At 40.5% G+C, this 26,297-nt stretch overlaps 1 protein-coding gene across 15 annotated transcripts in view; it reads right to left on the bottom strand.

The window, feature by feature from the left end:
• The window catches only part of CELF2 (CUGBP Elav-like family member 2), a 370,306-nt gene that overhangs the window by 187,500 nt on the left and 156,509 nt on the right, over positions 1 to 26,297 (bottom strand). The window contains exons 1-2 of one of the 15 annotated variants that reach the window (XM_019619487.3): positions 10,582 to 10,688; positions 10,311 to 10,449 (exon numbers count right to left, since the gene is read on the bottom strand). The exons of 5 other annotated variants lie outside the window; for them this stretch is intronic. Coding sequence is in view for 1 of the 10 variants with exons in the window: in XM_085215679.1 (XP_085071805.1) it covers positions 25,542 to 25,573 (32 nt within the window). In the remaining 9 variants the exon portion in view is untranslated. Of the gene's footprint in view, positions 1 to 10,090; positions 10,199 to 10,310; positions 10,450 to 10,581; positions 10,689 to 25,525; positions 25,693 to 26,297 lie in introns of those variants that run through there. 9 more of the 15 variants (XM_085215689.1, XM_085215679.1, XM_085215636.1 and 6 more) reach the window with 9 other exon arrangements.

The raw sequence follows: 26,297 nt of genomic DNA, 5'->3' as shown, positions 1-26,297 counted from the left end.
GAGCCTTAACATCATGATGGGAAGAAAATGAAATATCAGAGCATATGTAAACAGTCAATTCAGGGTCAGCATAACCTTACCTGTTCAGCACAGCAGCAGCTTAGTCTCATGTGACAGGATAGAGAGCATCAAGGTCTTTTGGTTCTGATAAATTATGAACCATCTAGTAGTAAGCAAAGAGCAACTTCCACGCAGAGACAAAATGTCACTGATATGTCTGATATTTCATTCAGAAAAACTGTCCTGCTATACTACAACTGGTGATTTACATCAATTAGGAACTGAGGTTTTTGCTCTCTGCATATGGTGACATACTGGATATAGAAATGAGTGACGGACAATTTATAATGGCTGATGACCTAGGCATCCTAAAAAAGCAGATACTTAACTTCTCTGCACCAAAAAACAGAATAAAAAAGGAATGTATAATTTACACCAAATTGCAAACTCAGCTCATATTTTAAATACATGGAAATTATTTCTGCATTTTACATAAGAGTTGGTATTACATATGCACAGTAAAGACCATAAAAACGAGGTAACGTGAATTTGAGAAGAAATTTCCTGCACAATAGCACTCCCCACCCTCTAAAATAGGGGATGAAACATAAATGTATAAAGTGTAAGTTTTCTGGAAAATCTGCAAGTACCACTGAAGTCAGCCATTCACAGACCTCTGAGCTCTGCTTCTGTAAAGGAAATTACTGCAGACAGAGAAAGAAAAACTTCAGGAGTGAATGTTAAACATAATTAGGAACCACTTCCTGCTCTAACACAACTTGAAAGACTGAGACCAAATTATAAACTACCTGGAACAAAAAAGTAGCTGTTTGGCAGTTTAATTCCAAAGTTTTCTCCATATTTTCAGGACTATGGTCATGAGACAACTGTTATAATAAACAATGTGCTTAAAAATCCAGAAATCCTCAGTGAATACCTCAAAATTACAGCTAATTTCCAGGTATATGAGTCAATAGAGTTAAAAAAAAAAAAAAAATACTTCTTGGATTTCCTCATAGAAATTTCCCAGAAATCTAATCACCATGATACAATCCATCGATTTGACTATTTTAATGCTTTCTCTACAATTCATACCTGAAGGTGATACTATGGAGCTGGCACAATGGACAAAGGAGAATGTAAAACACACAGCACTAAAAGTGTAGAAAGCCCATATTCATCAGAAGGGAGTTTTGTGTAACTCCAGAAGAAGACAAATAGCTGACATGAAGATTATTCATGTTATTTTCATGGGTTATTCAAACCGACTTCATGTCATTCTAAGCTCTGGAGGCTGGAAAGTTGTTATTTGTTATCATTTTTCAAGAACAACTGATGCCCAGTTTGGCAAGCTGGCTAACTGCTGATGGCTTCTGACTGTTTGACAAAGCTTAATCAATACCTCTAAATATTTTTAACAGGTTATTGTAACAATAAAAATGAGCAATTAGAACCAGAGAATGGTGAGCCAACAGATACAGAGAGAACAGACAAAGTCCTGACTGCTTGCAAACAGTCACATCCTAAACAATGGTCCCCTTACCTTTACAATACACACTGAAAAATGGGTATTTCCAAGATCAACTGGATGCTCCAAAAGTAATGTCTCTCATTTATTTCCCTGGAAACTACAACAGATACAAAGAGCACAATAACACTACTCGATAGATTGAAGTCTCAGCTACAAAACACCACTTTTTAACATGGGTGCCACCATTAGCTACGCATTTTTGCCAATGATGAACAAGAGCCTGCATGCTGCACTTGTAAAAATCTGCACCACTGGAGGTGTCCCACTGCAGAAACACATCACCCACCACCTCACTGTGCTCACGTTCACTGTTTGGCCTCCACAAACGTTCAGCAAGTGTAGAATGTCAATGGGTGCACTTTCTTTCCCTACAAAGGAATTCAGTGATACAACTTTGCCTCATTCTGTGTCAGATGTCATTCTGTTAGACTACCCCTGTGCTGCCATTTGTCACATGGGAACAAAATGTAACACAATACTGGTGGGAAGGTTCAACCTGTACTGCCATGCCACCAACATCTGTCTCTAGGCCAACGTCATGGGTCAACATAACCAAATAGGAGTTACTACTTAGCATCATAGAGTCATTAAGGTTGGAAAAGACCTCTAAGACCATCTAGTCCAACCATCAACTCATCACCACCGTGCCCCAACTCCCTTTTGGAACAGCCCTCATATTTCACTGCTTTCCAGAGATACTTAAGAACAATACCTAAAAGCATCACTGCACAGATAAATATGGCTCATAAGACATCTAGTACTCCTTTTTTAAAAGACTTTTTGTTCCACTCTCTTACCACACATATATCCATATCCAGGTATGTATTTGTGCTCTACTTTCATGCTGTGTATTGCAGTTTTTAGAGCAAACACCACACTGATCAGGATACGGCCTTCTCTTTTAACTTTGCCTTCTTTCTGGAGGCAGATTGAACACAGGAGTGTTATGGATTGTGAATCCTCTGTGAGCCCTCAGCTGTGTATCACAAATGGGAAAATTAAGGTACTAAAGCTCAGGCTGGTTTCATTGAGCACACAGTAAATGTCCCATTAGTAAACCAGCCACTTTTCCCTCCTTCTACTATCAAGAGTGAGAAACAAGGGGACCAGATTGCCCTGTCAAGGATGCCTACCTCTCCTCTGACATTTGCATGACTTTAGGGTAAACTTTTCAGTATCTTTGAGGCACAAAGAGCACAAACCCTATCTTCTGCTCTCAATGTAGACACAGATGCCTCTGTGGAGAGGGGTAGCATTGCCCAGACAGCTCTTTCACTCCCTGAAAATCTGACTCTGACCTTGCAGAACTTTCTCCACTGCCATACACTGAAACAAAAAGACTATTAAATCTGGAAATATACCCGTAAGAGGCAAAGTGCTAGGTCACCAGCAGATAAAAGAATAAAAGCAGGACTCAGCTGCCAGCCCTCTGTTTCAAATGCCAGATCATGTATTTTTTAAATCCTCTTTAGCTTCTATATTCATCTTCATGCCAAATGGTACTGTCTGACTGACATTTTTGACCTTTTCTGTATAGGAAGCTATGCAGAGAGAAATGGTGGGGACAGTCATTTCAGTACACCCTGAACTCCTAGTTTTTAAAATCATGGCAAGAAGTGAGATCCACTATGAAGGTGTTAAATAGTTGAACAAGAAAGAATGGAAAACTAATATCCATTGAAAATCAAGCCTTTTGTTTCAGTTGTTGGAAGCAGAAATTTTCTTATCTAATCTTGCCCATTAGTTAAAGGCAGTAAGCATAATTCTCAATTTTCTCAACAAAATTTATGATCTCTGTCACACTGTGGACAATAGACGTTTCTTCTTTCTTTCAGGTGGCTTGACAGGCAAAGACAAAAAAAATTCCTAGAAAATGTCTTGCCATTACTGAAGGAGGAAAAAGAATAAAACAGCGGGGAATCCAAAAGGAAAGAGAACACTGTAAAAGTGCAGCAAAGTCTTTAAAGGGCAGCTGGAGATTCCAAGTGAGAGTTCTGAGCCTGGCACACACAGGTCAGTCGGCACTTCCAGAACCTGATGTGTGTTTTTCTGGGGAGATGAAGTAACTGCACAAGGACACAGTGCCAGGCACCAGCTGAAACAGTTTCTTGAACGAAATGTTAGAGAAAGAGCTGAAAAATGTTTTGATCAAAGTTGTTTTCTCTACACTTGCTATAGCGCAGACTGTGAGTAGAAATAACCCTGGCTTTGCAAACCTGCAGTAGTACAAAATTGGCTGGAAGCAGTAAATAAATTTGAGGGCTAGGGGTGCTTTCCTATCACTTTGGTGTATTTTTTTTTTCTTCTTCTATTTTTTTTTCTTTTCTTCTTAAGTAAAATACAACCTACACCCGTAGGCTGTGCTCAGCTTGAATGCAATTCAACTAAATTCAGTGGGGTGCTAATATTTCTTCCTTGTTTTAGGATTATGACAATATCCACTAACAAAACCCAAAAACACACAGTCAATAATCTTCAGAGGACCTTCGGGGCATTTCCTTCACCTACTGGTAAACTGAGGCACAGATTTAAACTAATAACATAAAAAGGCTTTCCTAAAGCTTTGTATAACCTGCAGACAGAGCTGCAGTTAGGGCAATCAGGCAGTGTTCTGCCATTCATTATCCTGCAGGCTTCACATCACAGACAGCTTCCCAAAGAGTCACACTCGGAAAGATAAACTTTCATAGCTTTTATTCATTTTCAGGACTGGGGTCTTTGTATACAGTGACCAAAGTAAAAGATTGCTAGCCTACCAGATGAGCAACCTATGAAGTACTCATAAGTGGAATAACTTTAACGTGTATCTCTTGTTGAAGACCTGGGACAGAACGTTTGTCCTGAGGTGAAGTGGAAGAGGCACAAAGAGCTGGAGATGCTGGTCTCAGTTTTGAGTGCTATATATGGCATGCTTATTGCAGTCTTCCTACTCACTCCATCCTTTAAATACAGTCAGCTCAATTTATTCACTGCTCTGAACTCTACACACAAGGACTTTATTCCTTTTGTCTATGGTGCCCAACTCTATATGACATAAATCCCTTGCTGGAGCCCCTTAAAGTTATCATAAAACAACAGCTTTAATCTGCCTTATCCAGTCCTTGTGAATGAAGCTTTAGAGGGTATTTTTTTGCCAGCTCTGCCAACTAGATACTTCATAAAGTGAAACAGAATTTCTGCTTCCTTCAGGGCACCTGCTTTCAATTACAGGAAACATACGGCACCTTCAGATTTTCAGCTTTCAACATCTGTGCTTTCCAGGTACAATTTGTTGCATTCAAATTACTGCTAAACCTCCAGAATGGTGTCTGGCTTTCAGGGGCATGCTTGAGAAACACTATAGATGGACCGAAAGTAATGGCATTTGCAATCACTTTCTAATGACAGATTAATGACTGCTCTGAACAAATCCTTTAAGCTGTTCAGCAACCTCAGTCCACTCCTCTCGGAAGACCCATCCCACCCAAGCTCACTTAGAAACGTTATCCTTCCCAAATAGCAGATGTACCCACTGACACTCCTATCTACCAAACACACCAGCTCACACCCTATTCTAAAAGGCACTCTATCACTAATTCCTTTAATAAGGAAAACTAACAGCCTATTATAAATTGTCAGCCACAGTCATGCTGGGATGAGCCAGTGACCGTTACAGATTTGATTTCTTTTTCTGCCTCTGCAAAATTAATACATAAGTCAAGTCTATATGTGGTGTCTTTTGTCCTCCCACCCTTTCACAGAATCATTAAGGTTAGAAAAGACCTCTAAGATGATCTAGTCCAATCATCAACCCATCACCATCATGTCCACTAACCCATGTCCCTCAGTGCCACACCTGCCCTTTTCTTGAACACTTCCAGGGATGGTGACTCCACCACTTCCCTAGGCAACCTGTTCAGGACATCTCACCATCCCCCAGCATTTCTGGCTGGCAATGAGTCACAGGACCTTGAATGCCCATTTCCTGGCCCACTGATTGCTGGAATCTCAGTTCAGCCACAGTTCATCATGCTCTTTACAGGTTACAAATGCACAGCTAGCCCACTGGCTCCTTATTTCAGCCATCAACACATCTCGGCTGTTGTCTGCCAAAACATGATCACTAAAATGTAGCTTGCTGACTTGCTATACCTAAGGAACGCAAACCCACAGATTCAAAGCTCTACCCACAAGATAGAAAGAGATAAGGAGAAGTAGCAGAGCGAAAGATGCACACTGTTGCTAAAGGGAAAAACAACAATAACAACAACAACAACAACAAAAAAAAAAACAACAGGGAAGAATACTTTCTAACTCTAGACCTGAAAGAACTGATTTTTATCGATGAAGAAGAGAAATGCGCCAGCACAGGACTCATAGCAACACAGAAGATCATTTCCAATCAGATATTACCAGGATCAAATCTAGTGGTTTTACTAATAAAGTGGTGGTCACAATGTAGTATGCAGGTGTTTACATTACTTATGTTTGTATTCTTTATTAAGTACTCACAACTAAATTGTATTACTTCCAATAATATAAGACAAGGACTATCCTTCTGCTTAATGTAAGGAAGTGGATTCAGCTCCAGAGAGCAGTTCAGAACATAGTAGAAATCAATTACAATGCCTGGAGAAATTAAAGAGGAGCAGAATAAACTTAGAAGAGGAAACTGGGAAGCAACTGATATTGCTTACCTACTGTAAGGAAATTTCCCTAAATTAGTGCCACAACCTACAGTGCCTACAGTCTTATCTCTTAGGGCATGCCATTTTGTGCAAGCTTGTGTCACAATAATGAGCAGAATGTTATCAATCTACAGCATGGCAACTCAAGCTCTGGACTTCTGTCTCCTACAGTTTTGCTTCAGAAGACTGAAGCAGTAGGATGGGAGTCAGACTCTTCTTTGCATTCTAAGCAGGCCACATCTACATTTGGTTCAGGGCTTCTTCTAATTTAATTATGTTTGCACTTGGATGTAAGCTAAGTCACAGCTTAACCATTAACTGTGTTCTGCTATGGCATCCACTATTCTGTATTTGACTTCACTAAATGCCTAATGTTTTGCAGTGAGTTTTTGATAAGTGTGTGTTTGCAGATTTTTAAGACAGACTAATAACACCAAAGGAGGATCCAGGAATGTTTTAAGTAAATATTATGTGCATATTTTCTCAACAATGCTTGCCGACCAGCACCTTCAGAGCTGCATAATCTCACCTAAAATACGTTTGCATTGTTTGCACTAACTGGCGTGGTCCACACTACTCTAAACAAATTGTTCTTTGATTACAATATTATGCAGAGCATAATTCCAGGACACACAGTCATGCAGCTCCAAAGAAGCAGCAGCTTCTATTTCTGTCCTGCAAAATTCTGCTTGCCATCATTAGATATTTCTTCATCAATCATAACGAAGACTGAGTAGATAAAGACTGCTGCCTGAGCCAGGAACATTCTGGGATATTTTAAGAAACTCTTTGTTTTTCTCCTTCCACCTTCACTCTTTTCTATTGTTATTCCTTATTTTGTCCTAAAATTTACAAAAAGATGGATGCCTGGAATGCAGGTCCAGCTGTAAGTGATTTGAATGTGCAAGAACTTCGGAGCAGGCATCTTCTCTGACTGTGTCACAAGATGACAGAACATCAATACAGGGAAGATGGTCGAGCTTGGTGGTGAACAGATGTTAGGCATCTTAACTTTTTCTAGTAATTTATTATATTGTCATCTTTTCGGCTGCCACCAGCAGATGGCTTAACAGTTTGGAGTGATAGCCAAATTGAAAAGAATTTAGTAGTGCCACTGACATCACATTACATGGATGAGAACTGATTAGGGCATTATCTTCTCATCTAAAATACGAGTATTGAATTCTAGGCTCAGCTATAGACTTCCTGTGGACACATCTCATTTGGGGTATAATAACACTACAGTCTAAACTAAGTCAGCTGCCTATATAGAACATACATGAAACAAATTTAAACTAAGCTAGTTACCCATAACAGCTGTGAAAGCACAGGCTCTGAAACTCATCTGCTGTAGACAAATCTCTAATCTCTTTGGCTCAGATTTATTAAATCTGTGTGTCCAGGATTTCCTATTTAGCCTGTGAAAAGAAATAATCAATTTAGATGGCAATTCAGACTTCAGGTGGACTAAAATGGAGGCAGCAATGTCTCTCCATTGACTACAGTGGCATCCTAGGGCAACTGTAGATAAATACCATCTATCTGCAAAGGAGGATAACAGCTTTTTCACAGCAATATCATGAAGACAAATGGAATACATATGGCTTAGAAGAATGGCAGCAATTACCTACCTCAGTTAGATCAACTTTCTTGTTTTCTGTTCAACCTGTCTACTACTGGTAAAGCAATATAAAATGGCTCTGTAAAGTGTTCCTTTTCTATTTCAGCAGTTCAAGGTGTCGATAAGATCCTAAGACCAAAAAGGACATTCTGTGTCACCAAGCTTGGTCCCTGGCCAAAAACAGGTAAGCCCAAATAATGATCTCATTCATCAAGTTCAAGCCCTGTAGCCCAGTAAATACTGTATTGCCACTGCCAGAAATAGCCCCAGGCTTTGTGCTGAGCCTGCACAGCCTTGGGATCAGGCTTGTCTACACTTGTGCAGCCCAGCCTGGAGCTTTGCTTTAGCTGTAGCAGCAATTTTCCTAATGACCAGGTGGCTGGTGCCTAATTTATTTTACTTTTGCTTATCTTCACATAATCATGTGGTTTCAGTGCAATTTTGATACAGACAGTAGTAACAAGTAGTTAGCCTGTGTAGGATGAAATATTTACAAAGCCATATAACCACACAGCACAGAGGAGCATGGATATAGTATAGCTGCCTCAGAAAGGTGACATGCAATGCAGCATAGAAGAGCTGAGGCATGGGATGGGATCAGATGGAATATAGAGTGATGGTGATAAAAATTCACCCCCAGACAGCTGAACGAGCCCACAGTTTTAGGGATAAGAAAGAGAAAGTATGTAAGGCGTTGCATCCACACTGTATTCGGGAGTAAGGCAGTGTTACAATCCAACAAAGAAAACAAGCTGTAAAAGCATGTTACAAAAAAAAAAACAAAACAACAACAGCCTGAGTAGAGCCCAAACTGAGGAAGAAGAAAGCATCAATATCAGCATCGTACTCATTACAGCACAGAGGAAGAAGCCCTGACAACAACATGCCATTCCCTGTGTGGGCCTTGGTGCTTGAGACCTCGCTGCAACAGCTCCTGAGCTCCAAAATTAAAGCTACTGCCCATAGACTGCAAGTGAGCAAAACTTGACAAAAAGAAGTGGAAACTCAGACGAGTATGAAATGTTTTTAAACCTATTATTATTACTACACCTGTAACACTATTCTTTCTTTTCTATTCAAAAGTAAATCTGGACCGCTAATAATTCTTTGATTGAAATGTTAACATTTTAATTACATTAACAGTAGGTTTTTGCTTTTAGACAGATAGCCTATTTCATCTGGACTGTAAGAAGACTGTGTGTACCAAAGCTCAACATTAAAGCTAGCTGTGCCTCTTGCTTTCACTCCTCGCACAAGACAACCACACCAAAAACTGACTTCCTTCAGAAAGATATATTGATTTTCAGCATAAATATAGCCATTTTATACCCATCACTGCCTTCTGCTCCTCTGTATAACTTCCTAATTCCCTGCACAGAGCTCACACTCCTGTTGGGCATGGTAGGGCCCAATCAAGACAAAATATTTTGAGCCTCATCGTGTGGGACAGACACTGCCCCTCTCACCTCTTCTCACTGCAGAAACTCCAGCACAGAAATACAAAATTATTCAATAAGTTTACAATTACCTTTTCCCTCAGTTAAGATGAGAAGTGCAGATATGACAATTTTATGCTAATTGCAAGCATTTGGGTTTGCTAGAGTAGTTTTTGAGTAGTAACAAAGCGAGATGTAATAATATAACAATTATGATAATATGTTAATAGTTTTAATTGAAGTAATTTCTGTAGACAATAAGAATTATACCCTAATGTGTTAATTAATCTGATTAGGAAATGTTGTGAAAATGAGTATGTAAAATGATATCAGAGGATAGCAGGAAAGGCATGTTTTACAGAGAGAGTGTTCCTCGGGGTAAGATTTATAGATGTTAGCTCACAAGGCTTCGGCAAGGTAAACAGCTGTTTTGGTTTTAGTTATAATGAACATTAACTCTACTTCCCCATTTCTGCTTAATTAAGCCGCTGACTCTGCAGCCAATCAAGAGAAAACAGAAAATGGGCACTAATTGGGTCCTGTGCACTTTCAGTCTCATCTTACATCAAGTGGTCTGCTACACCACCAAAACTGCATCAAAAACACGAGCTTCCCTCCCACTTTCCTCTGCCAGCTTACCCAATGGTTACTTCGCTAGTCAAAGCCAAATTACATGTATTCAGCACAAAAAGACTGGACCAAGCAAAAGCCCTGCAGGATGTACAAAGTGAAAATTTAAATTAAACCGATTTTTACTCTCGCTCAGGTAACCACTTCCTTGTTTTTAGTTAACAGTTCAAAGCAAAGAACATTGAAAACAAAGAAATAAACTCACAAAAGACTCTCACCGACACTCCTGAAGGAGGAACCAACAGCAAGTTCCTGTGCTTTTTGATTAGTTTTACCTTTTGCAAAACAGGATCAGAATGGCACTGGCACGAAGCTAAAAACCAAATGAAAGCATACTGACAAGAAGGAAAGAAAATGGCACGCAATGTGCACAGTGGTAAGAAAACCACTGGAGATAATGGAGAAAACCTTAAATCTATGCTTACAGAGCTCTGTAAGAGCAAGCTGTCTCCTGCACAAAATGTCCCCTCTTCCTCCTTGTGACATGCGCCGTCAGCTCCGGAGTGCCTTCATCTGAGAGGAACTGGGGACTCGTGTGACAGAGCGCAGGCTTCTCCTAGCACACTTATAGGGCAAAAAAAAAAAAAAAAAGAGGAACTTATGCCCTAGAGGACAAAAGATAATTTTGCATTATTGAAATGAATCTTTAAGACAATACGATGAATAGGATAAAAAAAAAAAAGAGGATTGAAATACCTCACAGTCCCTTGGGTCTGGAAGAGACAGCCGTGCTCTCTCTTGAACCGTCTTACTTTGTGAGCATGCGCAGGAAGGTTTGTCAGACCTACAACCTTTATCTGAGCTTCCTTTGTGGTTATTAGCAATACCAAGAGCATCGCTTCACCATTACACTTCAACCATTTCCTTGCTGGTGAGCTAACTTCCGCAGCGAGTTCTCCCTTTTGTAAATCTACTAGGCAAAAACTGGGTAAAATGCCCTGTAGATTTTACTACAGACAATCAATAACCTTTAGTATAAATATGCATAGTAACTTGTGCTGTGGCAGCAGCCAATTGGGATACGCACAAAGGAGAGGTTCAACTACTGAAAGCACCGTTTTGTGGCCTCCAAAGGAAGTGGTAAAGACTGGTAAATGCTCGATCTCTCCTCTTCATGGGAGGCTGCCTACCTAAGCCCTGAACCGAGAGCAGACCTTAAGTATAAATCACTTAATTGCTCATTTTATTTGATGCCCAAGTACTTCATGCTAATGAAGTTAAGCATTAAAAGATTACAATGTGACAAATTATACGCCCATCTCATAAAAGAAATATTACCGAAATAGAGTCAGATCTGAAAGGCTCTCGATAACGTACAGTGTAAGTCTAATTTTAGATGATTCCTCAATCACTGGAGAGCTTGCAGTATACACAGCCAGCCCAGCTCAATCAACTGACTTTTATCTCTATGACTGCAGGTCACATTATCTCATGAATGAACTGTTATGTAGGTCAGTCAAGAGTCATCTTCTAATTGAATGCACGTTTCAGCCTTGGCATTTATGCTCCAGATATCAAGACTGTGGACAATCGGTGAAGTCAGAAGAAAACGTTGAAGAAGGATCTGTGATAATTAGCCTTTGTATTAGACAACAAGCATGCAAACAGATGTTAGCTGAACCTTGGAGACAGTTGTTTGCATTTTAACTGGATTTAACACTGGTGAAAAGTGTGGGAGCAACAGCTTGCTGAGGAGAGGTATTTTGGGTTGCAGATCAGATTTTAGCCACAAATCAAGCTACGTCTTTCTAATAAAACTCAGCAAAGCCGAGAGGTATATTAGGCTGTGCTGAAATGTGCCAAATATATGCCTGCTTACTTGCAGTAACTGATACACCAGATCCTCTCACTCCTTCCCACTGAGCAGCCATTGGCAAGGGTGAGTTGTGGTTGCTCCCAAAAGAAGGTGGATTTGAGACAATGGAAGAGAAAGTTCCCTCTCTAGCTCCAGATTCCTGTATAATACTTGTATTTGCATGTTTTAAAGAGAGGGGGCTTTGGGGAGACATTCTTATATGGTTTGTGAACTGTTTATTTAACTTTACAATCAGGGGACTGACATAAAATACATTTGAGTTACAGCCCCTATAACATCTGGGTAAAATGAGGAGTGTCAGACTGGAGATGCTCCATGAAACTAAAGCAAGAAATTTACTGCTTTACAGAAACACTTCTGAGCAGACATTTCATTTCCTGTTCAATCCAAGTTATTCTAATTTAGATGTAAAGGCAAAATTGCAACTGATTAAAATTGGGTCGGCAGCAGTTCCCATCTGAGGAAGCTCACAATCAGATAACAGCCAAGCTGTTGAAATGCAGAGCTGCTCATACTTCACAACTGTGACCCATACAGCTATTACCAGTTGCTTTATCTATTTCCAGAAATAGTCTCTGACTTTGTGCCCCCCCAACTTTAAAAATCATTTGCAGCACACAAAGGGTTACCAGTAGCGAAGTGAAAGCAAAACGCCCAAGGCCAAGCTTTCCCGTAGCCTGCATACATGGCTGCATTTTCAGCTCCTCTGTCCTGACAGCTGCTATCTTCAAGTATGCTGCGACATGCCTATTGCTGTACCAGCAGTCCTTTTGTTCAACTCCGAGCTTGCTTTTTAAGGCTTTAAAACCTTGGTGCATGGGAGGCGGAGAAGGGAAGACGTGAAGTAACAGCTATTATATGGAAGATAGTTTTGGTTGGTTTTCTTTGCTATCTTACACCCCACCCACTTCAAAACAAGGAGTTATAAAGAAGTACAGAAGTAGCTAAAAAAAAAGAGAACACAAAAAAAAGCACCAGAAAACCCTCTCCCCACCTCCAGCAAAGCCTCTCCCTCAGTGTTGTTCTTATCTCCCAGCAACAACTGCTTCGCACTCACACAGTGTGATTCTTAGGAGGATGTGAAAGCAGTTACAAACATCTGTTAATTAAGGCTCAATTTGCATGTGAGATGGGTAATATACTAATTTTACAAATGGGTATGTTGAACCACACAACACTGGAGAAAGCTGGCCAACAAGAGCACTTGAATACGCACTAGAACAAGGGAGACTCCGTTTCCTTATTCTGGCTACTGCTCTTCTAAATAAATAAAGGTCATGTAAGTGTGCCTGATATGTTGATGGCTCTTACTTTGCAAAAGACAAAGTCAGAATAATTTTCCAGAAAATAAACAGATATCCATAAATAAAACAACAACAGCAACAACAACAAAAAAAACAACCCACAAAACAGTTACTGATGAATAAATTGCATTAGGTCCAACTTGCAAGAAAGCATATTAATGTATTTTTAATGGCTGAACCAAGGGAAGGTCATTATACAGTGTTTTAATTCTAATACATTAGTGTTGCATTTATACATCAGCAGTTAATGTGATAATGTCAAACTCGGCACTAGTGTGGCATCATAAAAATAAAGACTATTTTAGTATTCTTTTCGGAAAAAAAAAAAAGAGAAAAAAAAATCAGAAATGTTACCATCTCCTATTCCAGATCAGGAGAATGTCTTCTGTACCAATTCAGCATGCAAGATCAAAACTATAAAGGCAAGTCAGCAGATGTGAAAAATGTAAATCTTTGGTAAAGTACGCAATCAACAAAGGCAGAGAGGTGTTTGCTGCTGTTGTTTGTGGTGTGCATTTGTTTTGCTTTGCTTTCCAAATGAAAACTTTTTAATGCTTTCTGACCTGTAAATACCACTTTTAACAGAATGCAGGAAATAAATTAATAGTAGAACTAAAAAAATAAATCTGGAAGTAAACTTGAGGAAACAGTCTCTTCAGCAGAGATGTTATTTTTTGATTCTTCAAAAGGCACGAGCAATAATCTGGCAAGCAGCACCATTACAGTAAGCCAATGCTCTTCAAAGCTAATTTTGGGTAGTGCAGTGTGTCAGGTCTCTTATTTGGACATTGTGTATATCCTCCAAAGGGAAAGTATCCTCCTAGGATTAACACTTACACAAATGAAATATTTCTCTGAAGATCACACTTAGAGCTTCCTCTATAAGGCTTCTAAATAGAAATGGTTGTTTATCATGTTATTAAATTTCTTCCTCCCCCCCTCACCCCTCTTCTTTCTCTCTCTCTCTCTGGATTACATTTAGCAAAATGAAAACTTCCTGAAGGTAATTACCTGGCTGCAATTCAAGGCATTCATAAACCTCACAGCTCCCTTTGGTGGGGGAGGTAGTTGAACCTCTTGTGGGGGAAACAAGCCCAGGACAGCAGCTTCCAGATGCCCAACATCCCAAGGACACAGCCCTGATGGGCTCCACCACACCCTCTCTCGGGCTTCCACTCGCTCCCGGTTCAGTGCTTGCCTCTTGTTTCGTATGAATTTGCATTTGACCCATTTTGTTTGCCCTCCTGGGGCCACAGGAGTCTGGTGTAGGCCCTGTGTTTCACAGTACACACTGCTTCTTGGATTGATTCCCCCCCTCCAACCCCCCAGAGCTACTGCATATCATCTTCTATGTAGATGATAATGTGCTTGGTGCAGCTCGGCTGTTTGCAAGTGCTGCAGCATGCAGGGGCTCATCACCTCTGCAAACATATGGCGCCAAAGGTTGAACAATTTTGCTGAATCCCATCCTAGTGAAGAGGGGTGGCAAAGCCTCCAACTTAGTTTCCATTAGGAAACAGACAAGTTTTTTTTGTTCCACCTCTGAAACGTTGTCTTCTCTGCAACTCCTTCATCTCTTTTCGGGAATGAATGTGAATAACTGCTGCACCCATTGGGCTGAGCTCTGCTGTTTTTAAACTAAGCCACTTAGAGCATTCTAAACACTGTGCTCAGGGCAATAAGGAGCTGATTTGAGCCAAGAGTCTCAAACATTTCTATTGCACCCATATCAGTAAAAAGGTCTTGCTGAAAATTGGGAAATAGTGGACCACACTTTACTATCCTCATCTGCAACTGCAACTTTGGACTTACCTACCACTAATTCTTGCTTTCTTGTAAGGCTTGAATCTGTTCAAGAAAAAGTTTTTATTTAAGTTTACATTAGCTTCTGTTTGATTTTCTTGCTCAATTTCCTTTCTCCACGCCATTATGAAATAGCCTTATGCTCAGTAAGTTAACTACCTATCTAACATGCTAACTCTACCTGCTTAGAGCTGTTTCACATTTTCAAATACCTCCAAGATCTCTTCTAAAACTTGTAAACTTTCTCCTTCCTGCCACCTCTGTCATGGTGGCAGGTGCTCATAGACTGACAGATGATAATATAAAATGGCACCTGTGTTTGGAGGACTGTTTGTGTCTATGGCCAGCGTACGTGCATAGGTGGATGGAGTATTTCTAGGATTTCTTCTTTTTCAAAAGATAAATAATGTTGGTATCCCTTCTTCAGGCATTAAACCCATGTCCCTTATTACACAGAAAAATTACACTTATACTCTCATCTGGAAAAAAAAACAAACAAAACAGCTGCCATCCTCACAGTGCCCAGTAAACTATTAACTAAGCATGTAAATGGACAATGTCTGATAGGAGACCTTCTTTTGGGATAATGTATGCAATTATGAATATGCAAGTTAAGTTCTCATGTTCTGTTCTGACCTCTACTTACTGAAACGCTGACAAGGACTCTTGCCTTCTGACTGCAAGTCATGCTTTTGATGCATCCAAAACGTTAACTACAAATCTAAATCAAAACTGAAAGAACATAAAACAGTTTGAGGACGAGGATCCTCACCTTCTACTTAAACAGAAAAATAGAAAATTGTCAAGTTTTCAGAGTTAGTATTTTAAAACATGAAACAAGTATGCTAATGGTTTGTGGATTTTGAGATAAACAAATATGCATTTTTTTAGGTTTTTATGTATTTCACAGAAATCTTAGGTTTTCCAAATCAATTTAAAGACTTTTACAGGTACAAAATTATTTTTAATGACCTGAACATAGCAGTACAATGGTGCAACTTACTGTACTCTATAAGGCCTATGAATATTTTTCTCTGCTTAACTCACTGTAAGCTTGATAAAACACAAAGATTAATGACAAGATCTGTTCTATGCCAGGGTTCATGAAGAGAAAAGTGGGATTTACAATGGAAAAAGCATGCATATCTTGCCTACTTTCGAATAATTAGCTTCAAGGAAATTCAGAACTTTCTCCTGTGATTTCCCCAAAAGAAAGCCCAAGATGCTGCAGGCAGTGTCCCAGAGCATCCACGTGCCAATGAAGAAATATGCAGACAACAGGATATGCTCATACAGGCCTGGCTGCCACTGCTGCCTTCCTCCAGTATTCAGATAATCAAGATAGCTAACATTAGGTAAAGGCAAACAGAAAACAAGAGTCTGAAGAGTAGGAGGCCAAAAAAAAAATAATCCACTTTTGTCCCACGCAAATCCAGAGTGCCCACACTGAGTGCTGGCTCTACTTTGCAAGCTTTGCATCTGAGTTATTTCTTGAACTGACAGGTAGAAAAGAAAGGTCTTACGACAGCCTGGTTTGGCTTCGTATGACAATCACGTTACATTGGATAAATTGAGTGTAATGGTATGCGATAGGGGCAGGTAAAGGTGGGAGCAGTGTGGAGTACATTGGGGTTTTAATGCTCTCCCTCACATGCTGGCAGCAGGGTTTCATTATCAGCCTCCATTTGCTGACAATCAGAAATCTAAGCCAAACAACAAAAATTTCCATCAAAGAATATTTATAGGGCAAAAGGTTAACTAATTTGGAAAGGTGGTACTGAACTCACTGTAGAACATGACTGGGAAAGGAAGACTGGAAAAGCTGAGAAGGCTGAATTTTGATGCAGACCAAATGACCAAATTCTGGAAGCAAGCAAAAAACAAAACAAAACAAAACAAACAAACAAAAAAAACAACAAAAACCCAACCTCTCAGGCTTAGTATTTTTTGTCTTTAAATAAAGGCCCATAATCTTACAGTGAAATGAATATGTGAAAACACATTTTCAACTGATAAAAGTTTTAAATGATGAGCCCTAGACAGAAATATTTACATTCATACTGTGCTTTGAATCTAACAGCTCAAAATCATGGAAGCAACTGAAAATTCAAGCTGATTGTATTCTTAATACCACGTTGCTAAGCCTGATGGCTTGTCATTGCCTAGCAATTCCTGGTGTGCAATGGCTGGTACCCCACGTTTCCTGAATACTGAGAGAAGAATACAAGTTCCAGTGCTAATTTCAAACTTTCTGGATTTTCAAGTACTTGGTCACACTGCCTAAATGCTATTATATTGTTATTCCATACATTAGAACAAGATTTAGGTTTGTACAGAAATGAAAATGATAGACTTGTAAATGAAGATAACTGTATTAATAGGGAAAAGTTGTGTTTCTAACAAAAGCAAAGGATTTCTAGGAAGGATGAGAGAAGACAAGTTTTCAGCTTCCCAGTATTTTGATGCAAAATTTTGCAGAGGTTCTGCAAGAAGACCTCCTCCCAACACCAACTGAAGAAGCTGCTCTTTTGTCATTTCTGCCAAGCTATGCAGACCTTACAACTTAAAACTGGAATACATACACAGCTACCAACACCCACAGCATGGTGTGCTTGATCTCCATGCTGTAATGGAGTTTCCCATGCAAAGGTCATGGCCTGCAGCGCATGAGACTCGCATGACTCACCACTGCAAAAGCACCCTCCTTTTTCCTTATCAAACCTTACATTTGTGGGCAAGAGCAGTGCCCAATGTACAGTACCTAACAGGCCTTCTCTGTAAGCTCATTAGACATGCTTTGTACAAGGTTTTCAGCAGGAAAATACTAATGGGTTGGCATCTAAAATTTTCTGGAGATACGCATCACGTCTTTCCTTCATCTGACAACAAGCTGGGAAGGTCTTTGTAAGTGGATGGTACAGGTGTTTTCTAGTTCTGGCTGTTTTCCTTCCATTGGGATTTTGAAAGAATATGCCTTCAGCTAGTTGCAAGAGCAAGCAACTTTGGCTTGCTTTATAGGGAAAAGGAAGTTTGCCACTCACTGAGGTCAAGGTGGATCGTTGTATTAGATGATCTCAATGCTCTGTTCCAGCCTTGATGATCCTATGATTCTAAGGTGTGAGCTGGGCTGTCTCTCTCTGTACCTTCCTTATCACACACGTGGTAGTGTAGAGAACTATGTCCTAGAAAGAAAATGCTGAAAAGGTCTGATGAGCAGAGAGCCATCACTGCATCGCCTGGCATCACCAACTTTGAAAGAGACTCAAAAAATATGAAGAGAACCAAAGCCCAGGAGACTGAAAGAATCATGAACGCATTGTAACCAGCTTGTGTCCTCTCTAATTAATGAAGAGTCAGGCAAGTTGAGGCCTGTCTGTCATGCCCTAGCCTGTCCCCCACCTCCAGGGCCAGTGACAGCACAGAGACCTGTCCCAGGACTGGCCCTGCTGCCTCTTCACAACCACTTCGCTGAGGCTTGGGTCCTAATCATGAAGCACGGAGAAACAGTGATGGGGAAGGCAAGCCATAGGGTTTTGCAAAAAGAGGCATTGGGCCTGGTACATCAAGTCTTCCGGAAGGGAAAAACATCCACATTTCAACCCGTCCTGTCCCACTACATGCTTCTGGGACTGCCCTTCACTCATGTAGTAGCCATGAATTATAAAATACCTCAGACTAGGAAGCCTAGCTCACATTAGCAGTCAATTTTGCCTCATCTTAACGAAAAAAAACCTAAAACATATGCATATGAATGTTTTTTTGACATGCATACCTTTCACAAACACTAATCTCATACCTACTATGACTCCAACAGATCTGTTCTGAGCAGGGAGCTTGGTGCAAGCACAGCCTAATGCACTGTGTGGCAACACATTTACAACAGGAGCAAAGCTTATCTCCAGATCTGACCCTTTCAAGAGTCTTTCCTCCCAAAACTAAACCAAGATGCACACCCTCTAATGGATACAGTCTTCTGACAGAACATGAATGCTACTGTATTACGTTCCTTCACACAGCACCTAACACACTCCGAGTGGTCAATCAACAACAATGTGCAGCACGTGATCCAACAGCACGGCAGGAAACACAGACGTAGCATAAAAAGCAAAAAAAATTGTATCAAGGACAGCATTTAAAATGCCTGTTTCAGTGAAATTGCATTCTTTGGTGACGTAACAAAGCACATAAAGCAAAACCACCACCCCAAACTGACTCACCAAGTGCTTATTTCTCCAGCCTGGGAGAACAGTGCCTGAACCTGCCAGCAGCCCCAGGCCGGCCCGCTCACCCCGTCTCTACCTGCAGGCACAGAACAGGCACACGGCAACCAGCTGCTCAGTTGTACTCCATATCATTTGCTTTCAGCCTTCCTAAACTTCCCACTTCTTCACATAGGAAAGCAGAAGTATGACTCTCACTCACTGTATTCTTTTTCCCCCCAGTAGCAAAGTTTAGCACTTCTGAGAAACAGCCAGAGTAACGCTGTTTCAGAAAGTGCAAGTGATCTGTGGTATCTTCCAGTCAGCCTGGTAATATGTTACACCCAGAATCCTATTTAGCAGTTTACATAATTCACAGTTTCTCTGGTTACATACTTTGTAAAATATGACATCCAGCTGGGAAAGCTGGTCTACTTTATTGTCGTACGCTTGCTTTATATCATCCAAATATCAATTAAAGCAACAACAACAACAACAACAAAAAACAACTATAAGGCAGATATCTTCACATTTTCACTTGTATATACGCAGACAAAATGCTTGCTGTCATTCAAAGGGGAAAAATATGTCTGAAATGTAAACTGACTGTGCAGTGCTAGGAATCAAGTATAATTTAAAACAAACAACAACAACAAAAAAACAACAAATAAACTTGAAAAGTGAACAGACATACTTAAGTTCCACACCAGCTGTTTTAATGGTGCAGTTCTATTGAGAATTTAATCAGAACATGTTGTCAAATAACCGAGCTATATTCCACAAAGTCAACACAATGATATTTTAAGAATACAGCAGACATAGAGCCTTTACTGGCCTATATGCACTAAGCAAATATTAGAAAAATCAATCAGAAACAAAATGCAAACTCTGAAATGAGCGCATGCCTTGTGTTGTTCATTTCCAATCCTAATTGTTTGATTTCATTCATCGGGATTTATATATGCACCAGTGCACTACTGAAGCAGCTAAAATTAAATACATCTCCCATTTTTTTCCCCAGAAAAGTAATGGACTTTAACAGTCATTTTATTGCAGTGAGAGATATTAACAAACAATTCTGCTCCTAACTCCAGGTTATAATGTAAGGGGATCAATTGATCACTTACAAAAGGTAAAGTTTTGCTTGATGCTGAGGGCAAACCACATCAATAAAGTTCTGACCAGACTGTTCATTATTTTCAGGAGAAATCCAGTCACAGTCTAAATAGCACCCAAAGTATTTGTTCTGATTTGTGGTCCACGAAAAAGGAAAAAAAAAAAAAAAAAAAAAAAAAGACAAGTAACATTTTACCAGTAGGAAAGGCCATGGAATGAACCTACCCCTGTGCTGCACCTAAACCATGCTGATCTATACGAACATACCAAACCTGCTATGGAAGATTTTACCACTCACAAAATAAGACACAGACAGAGAATGAGAACAGAGCAAAATGCATGTGCCACAAGAGTTACCTGCTTGTTATATGCTATTTTTCACGCCTAGCTCTCACGGCTCTCACGACAGGTTACAAGAGTAAGCAAAGTGATCTGCAACTGGAATAAGGTTAAGTAGGGCAACAGAGAAAGTCAGCAGGTTATTCCACTGGAAGAAACTGTCTATAACATGCACTGCATTAACAAACAGTACTACTGCTTCAGGAAAAAGTAAATTTGATACCCAAGGGGGGGAAAAAAAAAAAAAAAAGAAGTTTAATTCATTAGTAGGGTCTACCACCATGCACTTAATGCATGCAAAACCCTAAGGTCTGTATTTAAAGTTACATACATATATTACATACAAACAAAGCAGTTTAGAGGATAAAAACTGAAATCAGATCAGGGAGAAAAACTGTGCTCCATAACTAAGGCGCAAAAATCACTACAGAAGAGTAACAGCTAATGAAATATTTACAAATCAACATTAATATCATTAGACTTCAAAGGACATCATCTTCTCAGCTCCAGCTTCTTGCACTGATCATCTGCAGTAAGCACTCACACCTGGTTGTTTTCAGGAGCTTCTTTCCAACCACACCAACCCAAATCAAAACACCAATCCTCTAAAAGCCATGAATCGCCCTTGCAAAGATGTGTTCTGCACCTTCTCAAGTCCACTCCTGGATTTCTCACGAACTTTGTCAATGATTTACTATTTCCATGGGAAGAATAGGAAAGCTCTTAAGAATAAGATATTAAACACTTACAAGGAGATACGAGGCTTTGGATCATGGACGTTATATTATTTGCAAAACCTTCTTCCAGATTTTACATATTCTGTTCATTTACATGACAGCAAACGGTAGAACTACAGTAAACATTTTAATTGTGTTGCATTATTTTGTATAATAAGAGCTTGACATTTTTATTTTCTCCAGGGAGAAGCACTGCCTATATGCTCTCTAGTGGATGAACAGGGTTTTTACAAGGTCCCTCCTTCTCTCTCCTTTAAATGTGATCAAATATGAATTACTTTTATTCTGCCAGCATCCCAGTCCAAGATTTTGTGTTTCTCTAGCAACAATGACACACAACCGAAGCAGGACAGAGAACAGCTCCTCCTCAATTTCCCTGTTGCTTCAGGTGCTATCTGTGCCAGGGAAGTGAGAACACCACAGAAATTCTTATCTGAACATTGGCAAGGACTATGGGTGAATGGATTAGCATGACATTCTTTTCATCCACATTTTGAAACTGACATTCCTGTAATTGATATCTACACATGAAGTCTTTCTGAGGCAATGCCACAATTTCTTCCAGTATTTGAAAGGAGCATATAAACAGGAGGGAGAACGACTGTTTACGAGGGTGGATAGCAATAGGACAAGGGGGAATGGTTTTAAACTAAGACAGGGGAGGTTTAGGTTAGATATTAGAAGGAAGTTTCTCCACACAGAGAGTGGTGACACACTGGAACAGGTTGCCCAGGGAGGTTGTGGATGCCCCATCCCTGGAGGCATCCAAGGCCAGGCTGGATGTGGCTCTGGGCCGCCTGGTCTGGTGGTTGGTGACCCTGCACATAGCAGGGGGTTGGAACTAGATGGTCATTGTGGTCCTTTTCAATCCAGGCCATTCCGTGATTCTATGAAATTCATGAGCAACTGTACCATTTTGGCAATAAATATCCTATCCCTGCATTTCAGGATACCAAACTCCCATGGTATGAATGCACCTAGCAGCATTTCATCCCTGCTGGCTCCCTGCTGCCCAGAACTCTCAGCTGGAAGGAAAGAGGCTATTGGCAGATTGTTTCCCAGAATTTGTTTCTCCAGGCTGAGTGTTAGGGAGGGATGCAAGACAACTCAAAAGTTTAATGTAACTAAAACCTACTGTGATTTCAGAGCAAATTTTGCATCCCTGTGCAGATGGAGATTTATCCGTTTGCAGGAAGAAAATGAACCAGCATTCAGCATGCTCAGATTTAGAGGTCAATGCTAAGCACTGCTACAAAATCCTTACCTTTGCTTTCACCAATTTTTGAATAAATCAAGTGCAATTGGCAGTTGGGGTGATGACCTCTCATCAACACTAACTTAAAATGAGCTGCCCTAAAAGGCAGACAGATTTTTCCAGTTTTGATAGTGGAATCATGAGCAAGTCATGATCCAGCACTGTCCCCACCCAGACAGCAGGTGCACAAGTTGAAAGAGCCCATATTCCTTTAGATTAGGTATATTCACCACTTCTTAATAATTTATAAATCACTTAGCTTTCCAATTACAGTCATGCTAGCCATAAAGAGAGAGGAGAGTTTGTTAGAGTTGGCAAGATACAGAGAAGCATATTATAAATTACTCTAGGAAAAGGCTCTTATGCACAGTTTTGGGGGGCTTGGTAGATAGATACCACTCCTCATAAGTCCACTTTTGCAGAAATTAAAGAAATTTACTCATTTGAATATAGGATATAAGCTTCTATTCATCAGAAAGCATTCTTTCCTAGCTAGAGGGCATAATCACCGTTCACATCTAGACAATATACATTTAATTATTTTTATTGGCTAATAGAGTCTCTGTCAACATGGAAAGAAAACACACTTTCAGAACTATCATCAGAAATTAGCACGCTCACAATAAACAGTTCATCCCTGTGAGATAAGCCACTGTATGGGATGGCGTCTTAAAGGCTGGGGATGGGGATGTCCTGAACCAAGCTTTGACCACTGGAATGAAAACAAAGCAAAGAAAATCCTGAAGTCCCTCTGTTCCTTCTCTGCTCATCTTTTTCCATTCTTCTGACTCTGATTTCTGATTTTTTAAAAGTTTTTTTTTTAAAAAAAAGATACTTTTATACATTGCCCTTTTTGTATGCAGACAACCATTCATCTTCTTCTAAGCTTTTGAAAGCCAGCATCTTCATGGATCATCTTATGCAGGGACTTCAATTTTAGTTTGCCTTGAAACCTTTCATTAAAGCAACACACTTTAAAACTGCCTCTTTTCTGGTGCCTACTCATGGCATTAGAAATCTCCACACACCACTTCGTCCCGTCTCAGATGTCTGAAATCCCAGTGCCACAGACTATATAAGTCTCACCATAATAGGTCTCTGTAATAAATGAAGAGAAGCAGATACCTCAAGGCCATTTGTTTTATCTCACATCTGCATCTCAAAGAGTTGGATAGTCCCCATAACTCCCCTGGTGCCCCTTTACCCTCCAGAGGAAACAAACATGCAAGGGTGCAACCTCAGATTTCTGAGGACACTTGAATCAAGGCAGATAATGCCTGATTTAGTTCTCTCTCAAAAAAACTGATATTTAGGGACCCACATATTGAAACCCACTGCTGTAGCATAACTGAAAACTACACAGGGTGAATGGTGATACCACTGTAGGAATTGGCATTTTGGCTGGGAAAGGCACTTAGTTCTGCTAATGAACACCACAATGCAACAGCAGAAGGATGGCAATACTGGCATTCACCTTGCATGCAGGCAGCTCATTCTGCAGTCTCTGCCACCCTACCTGTTTTGTTAGCACGACCTGTGGCGGAAAGGAAGTCTGCAAGTACATCCATGCGGGAGCCTTACTTCAAAAACAGTGTCTATTAAGTGCCAGGTACGACCTGTTTCACATTCCATCCTCTTGCAAATACAACCATCCATCAAGCTTGTCTTTTCCCTGCAAGCTTCTCTAAGGGAGAAGCAGAAACACAGATGCTGCAGGGTGACTTTCCTCAAGCTCCAGCTTCTTCCTGTCTCTTTGCCTTTCCCAGCTCTGCCCAGGAGAGGAGTCCAGTGCTGTTCAATCTGAGAGCATCAATGAAAGCTGCACTGCTGCACTTGTGTGTGCAGGGTCTATCAGCAGCTCTCCCCTGAAAAATGGCTGGGGTAGTAACATGAGGTTGCAGCAGCCCAAGAAAGTTGACATCAGAGTGAAATGATGCAAGAGCAGCATTGGGAAACCTTGTCATGGGCATGGATGCCTCTTGCAGAGGACGGGCTCCATGATCCTGTGCAGGGAAATGCCCATCTGGTGCTGAAGGGTTACACACATTTCTGTTTTCTCTATAGTGGAGGCCAAATGGCTGCTGGCTCTACCCAAGGTGGTGGAGTTCCCTCCCTGTGCCCAGGAGCAACTGCTAATTGTCTATCAGCTCTGGGAAGTTCAGGGGAATATGTGTGCTGGGGAGGCTGACAGCCCCTCTGAGGCATGTCCTCAGCTGCTCTGCACACCGCCGAAACAGAGGAGATGAAGGGAAGCAGGATGCACCTTGCTATAGGAGCAATGTTCCTCCTTAAGCATCCCTGAAGGCATCATTATATTTGCAGTCATTAGGGCTCTCCCTGCTCTACAGATAGGGAAGAGGTGGCTAACGACTACTATAGGAGGACATCCAAATAAATGCTGCAGCTCACCACTGCACTCCAAGCTATAGCTTGATCATTTGAAAACATGCAGGCTGTCAGTCCCCTATCACTTATCATTTTAATTGACTGCCATTTCACAAACTTCTTCCAACCTGCATCCTACTTCCACTTTGCAAACCCATCACAAATCCTCTTGAGCATTCTCCTTTTTTTTTTATTTTCTTAATTTTGCACTTATTTTTCCAAAACATCTCTCATGAGAAGCTGGAATTTGCTAGTCAGAAACATGGCATGTGTATTTGTACAGTACTGACCACTTTCACAAGGGCCTGCTTGTGAACAGCAGAACAAAAGAACAGCCAAGAAGGTTTTGCATTACTCTCTTTTTTTTGTCTTGGGTTTCTGAGGAGTTCCTTTTTAATCACAACACAGCAATGGCAAACCCCAACAGGAGATTTATTTTCTCATCTACATTAGTTTCTGACAGCACCCTTTTTTGCACCCTCAAACATATTCAGAACATCCATTCTTCACTCTGCAACACTTTCCTCGTGCTTAATCACTTCCAAAATGTTCTTTTTTCTATCACTCCCTCCCTTTCCACTCATTTCTTGTAGCATTTATTTCCCAGGACTCTGCAATTTTTCAAACTGTTCCTTTTGGAGGGCAGCACCTCCTTGACTATGCTAAAATCCCTCCTGAAAACACACCTGCTGAGTGGCTCACCAGAAATTAGTCCCGTGGATTGTGCTTCTCATTGGCCTCTGCCTGCCTGTTCTCAAAGCCCAGGTTCACCTACCCGGGAGCACAGACTTCAGCTGGGAACGATGCAGAGAGAGGGAGGGAGGAACCACCTCCAGAGGATCATTCTGAGCACCTAAGATTTAATGTAATAGAACTATTAATAATACATAAGAAAAGAATTATCTAGAGCTTTTTAGTCAGAAAAATCTACAGCCCAAGCCCCGTCTGAATTGAAGAGATTTTTTTTTCTGCTCGCTGGGACATGAATTAGTACCAAGTACATAACCTACATTTCCAGTCAAACGTGCAGCATTGCATACAGCTCTCGCTCTGTGCTTTAGTTCCTTATTTCAAGTTCCTTATTCCATGTATAATTCCAAACATTTCAGTCTTGCACCAAAATACCCTTGTCATTTACTGCCCATCACATCAGCTGTCAACACTTCTTAAAATCCTGATCCATTGTTCCCAGTCATTAACTCTGTCTCCAGTATCAGTATTTATAGCCCTGAATTAGATAGATGGCTTGTTTGCAGTGCAGGCACCCAGGTTGCTGGTTTCTCTCCCTCCCCTCTTTGCACACTAAATGCACTGAGCTGAATTCCCCGAGTAATCAGAGACAAAGTACTTAATATACAAAGTGGACAACACCCTTAGTTGTGGAGGCAGCACTTTTATCATGAAAACAAGCATACAGTTAAATGCTTTGCTGAATTAATGCCTAATGTCCAGAGCATT

This window comes from Meleagris gallopavo, chromosome 1 (assembly GCF_905368555.1).
Source record: "Meleagris gallopavo chromosome 1, MGAL_WU_HG_1.1, whole genome shotgun sequence".
NCBI classification, from domain to species: domain Eukaryota; kingdom Metazoa; phylum Chordata; class Aves; order Galliformes; family Phasianidae; genus Meleagris; species Meleagris gallopavo.
The sequence above is the reverse complement of the archived record's forward strand: the minus strand, read 5'-3'. Positions and strand labels throughout refer to the sequence as shown.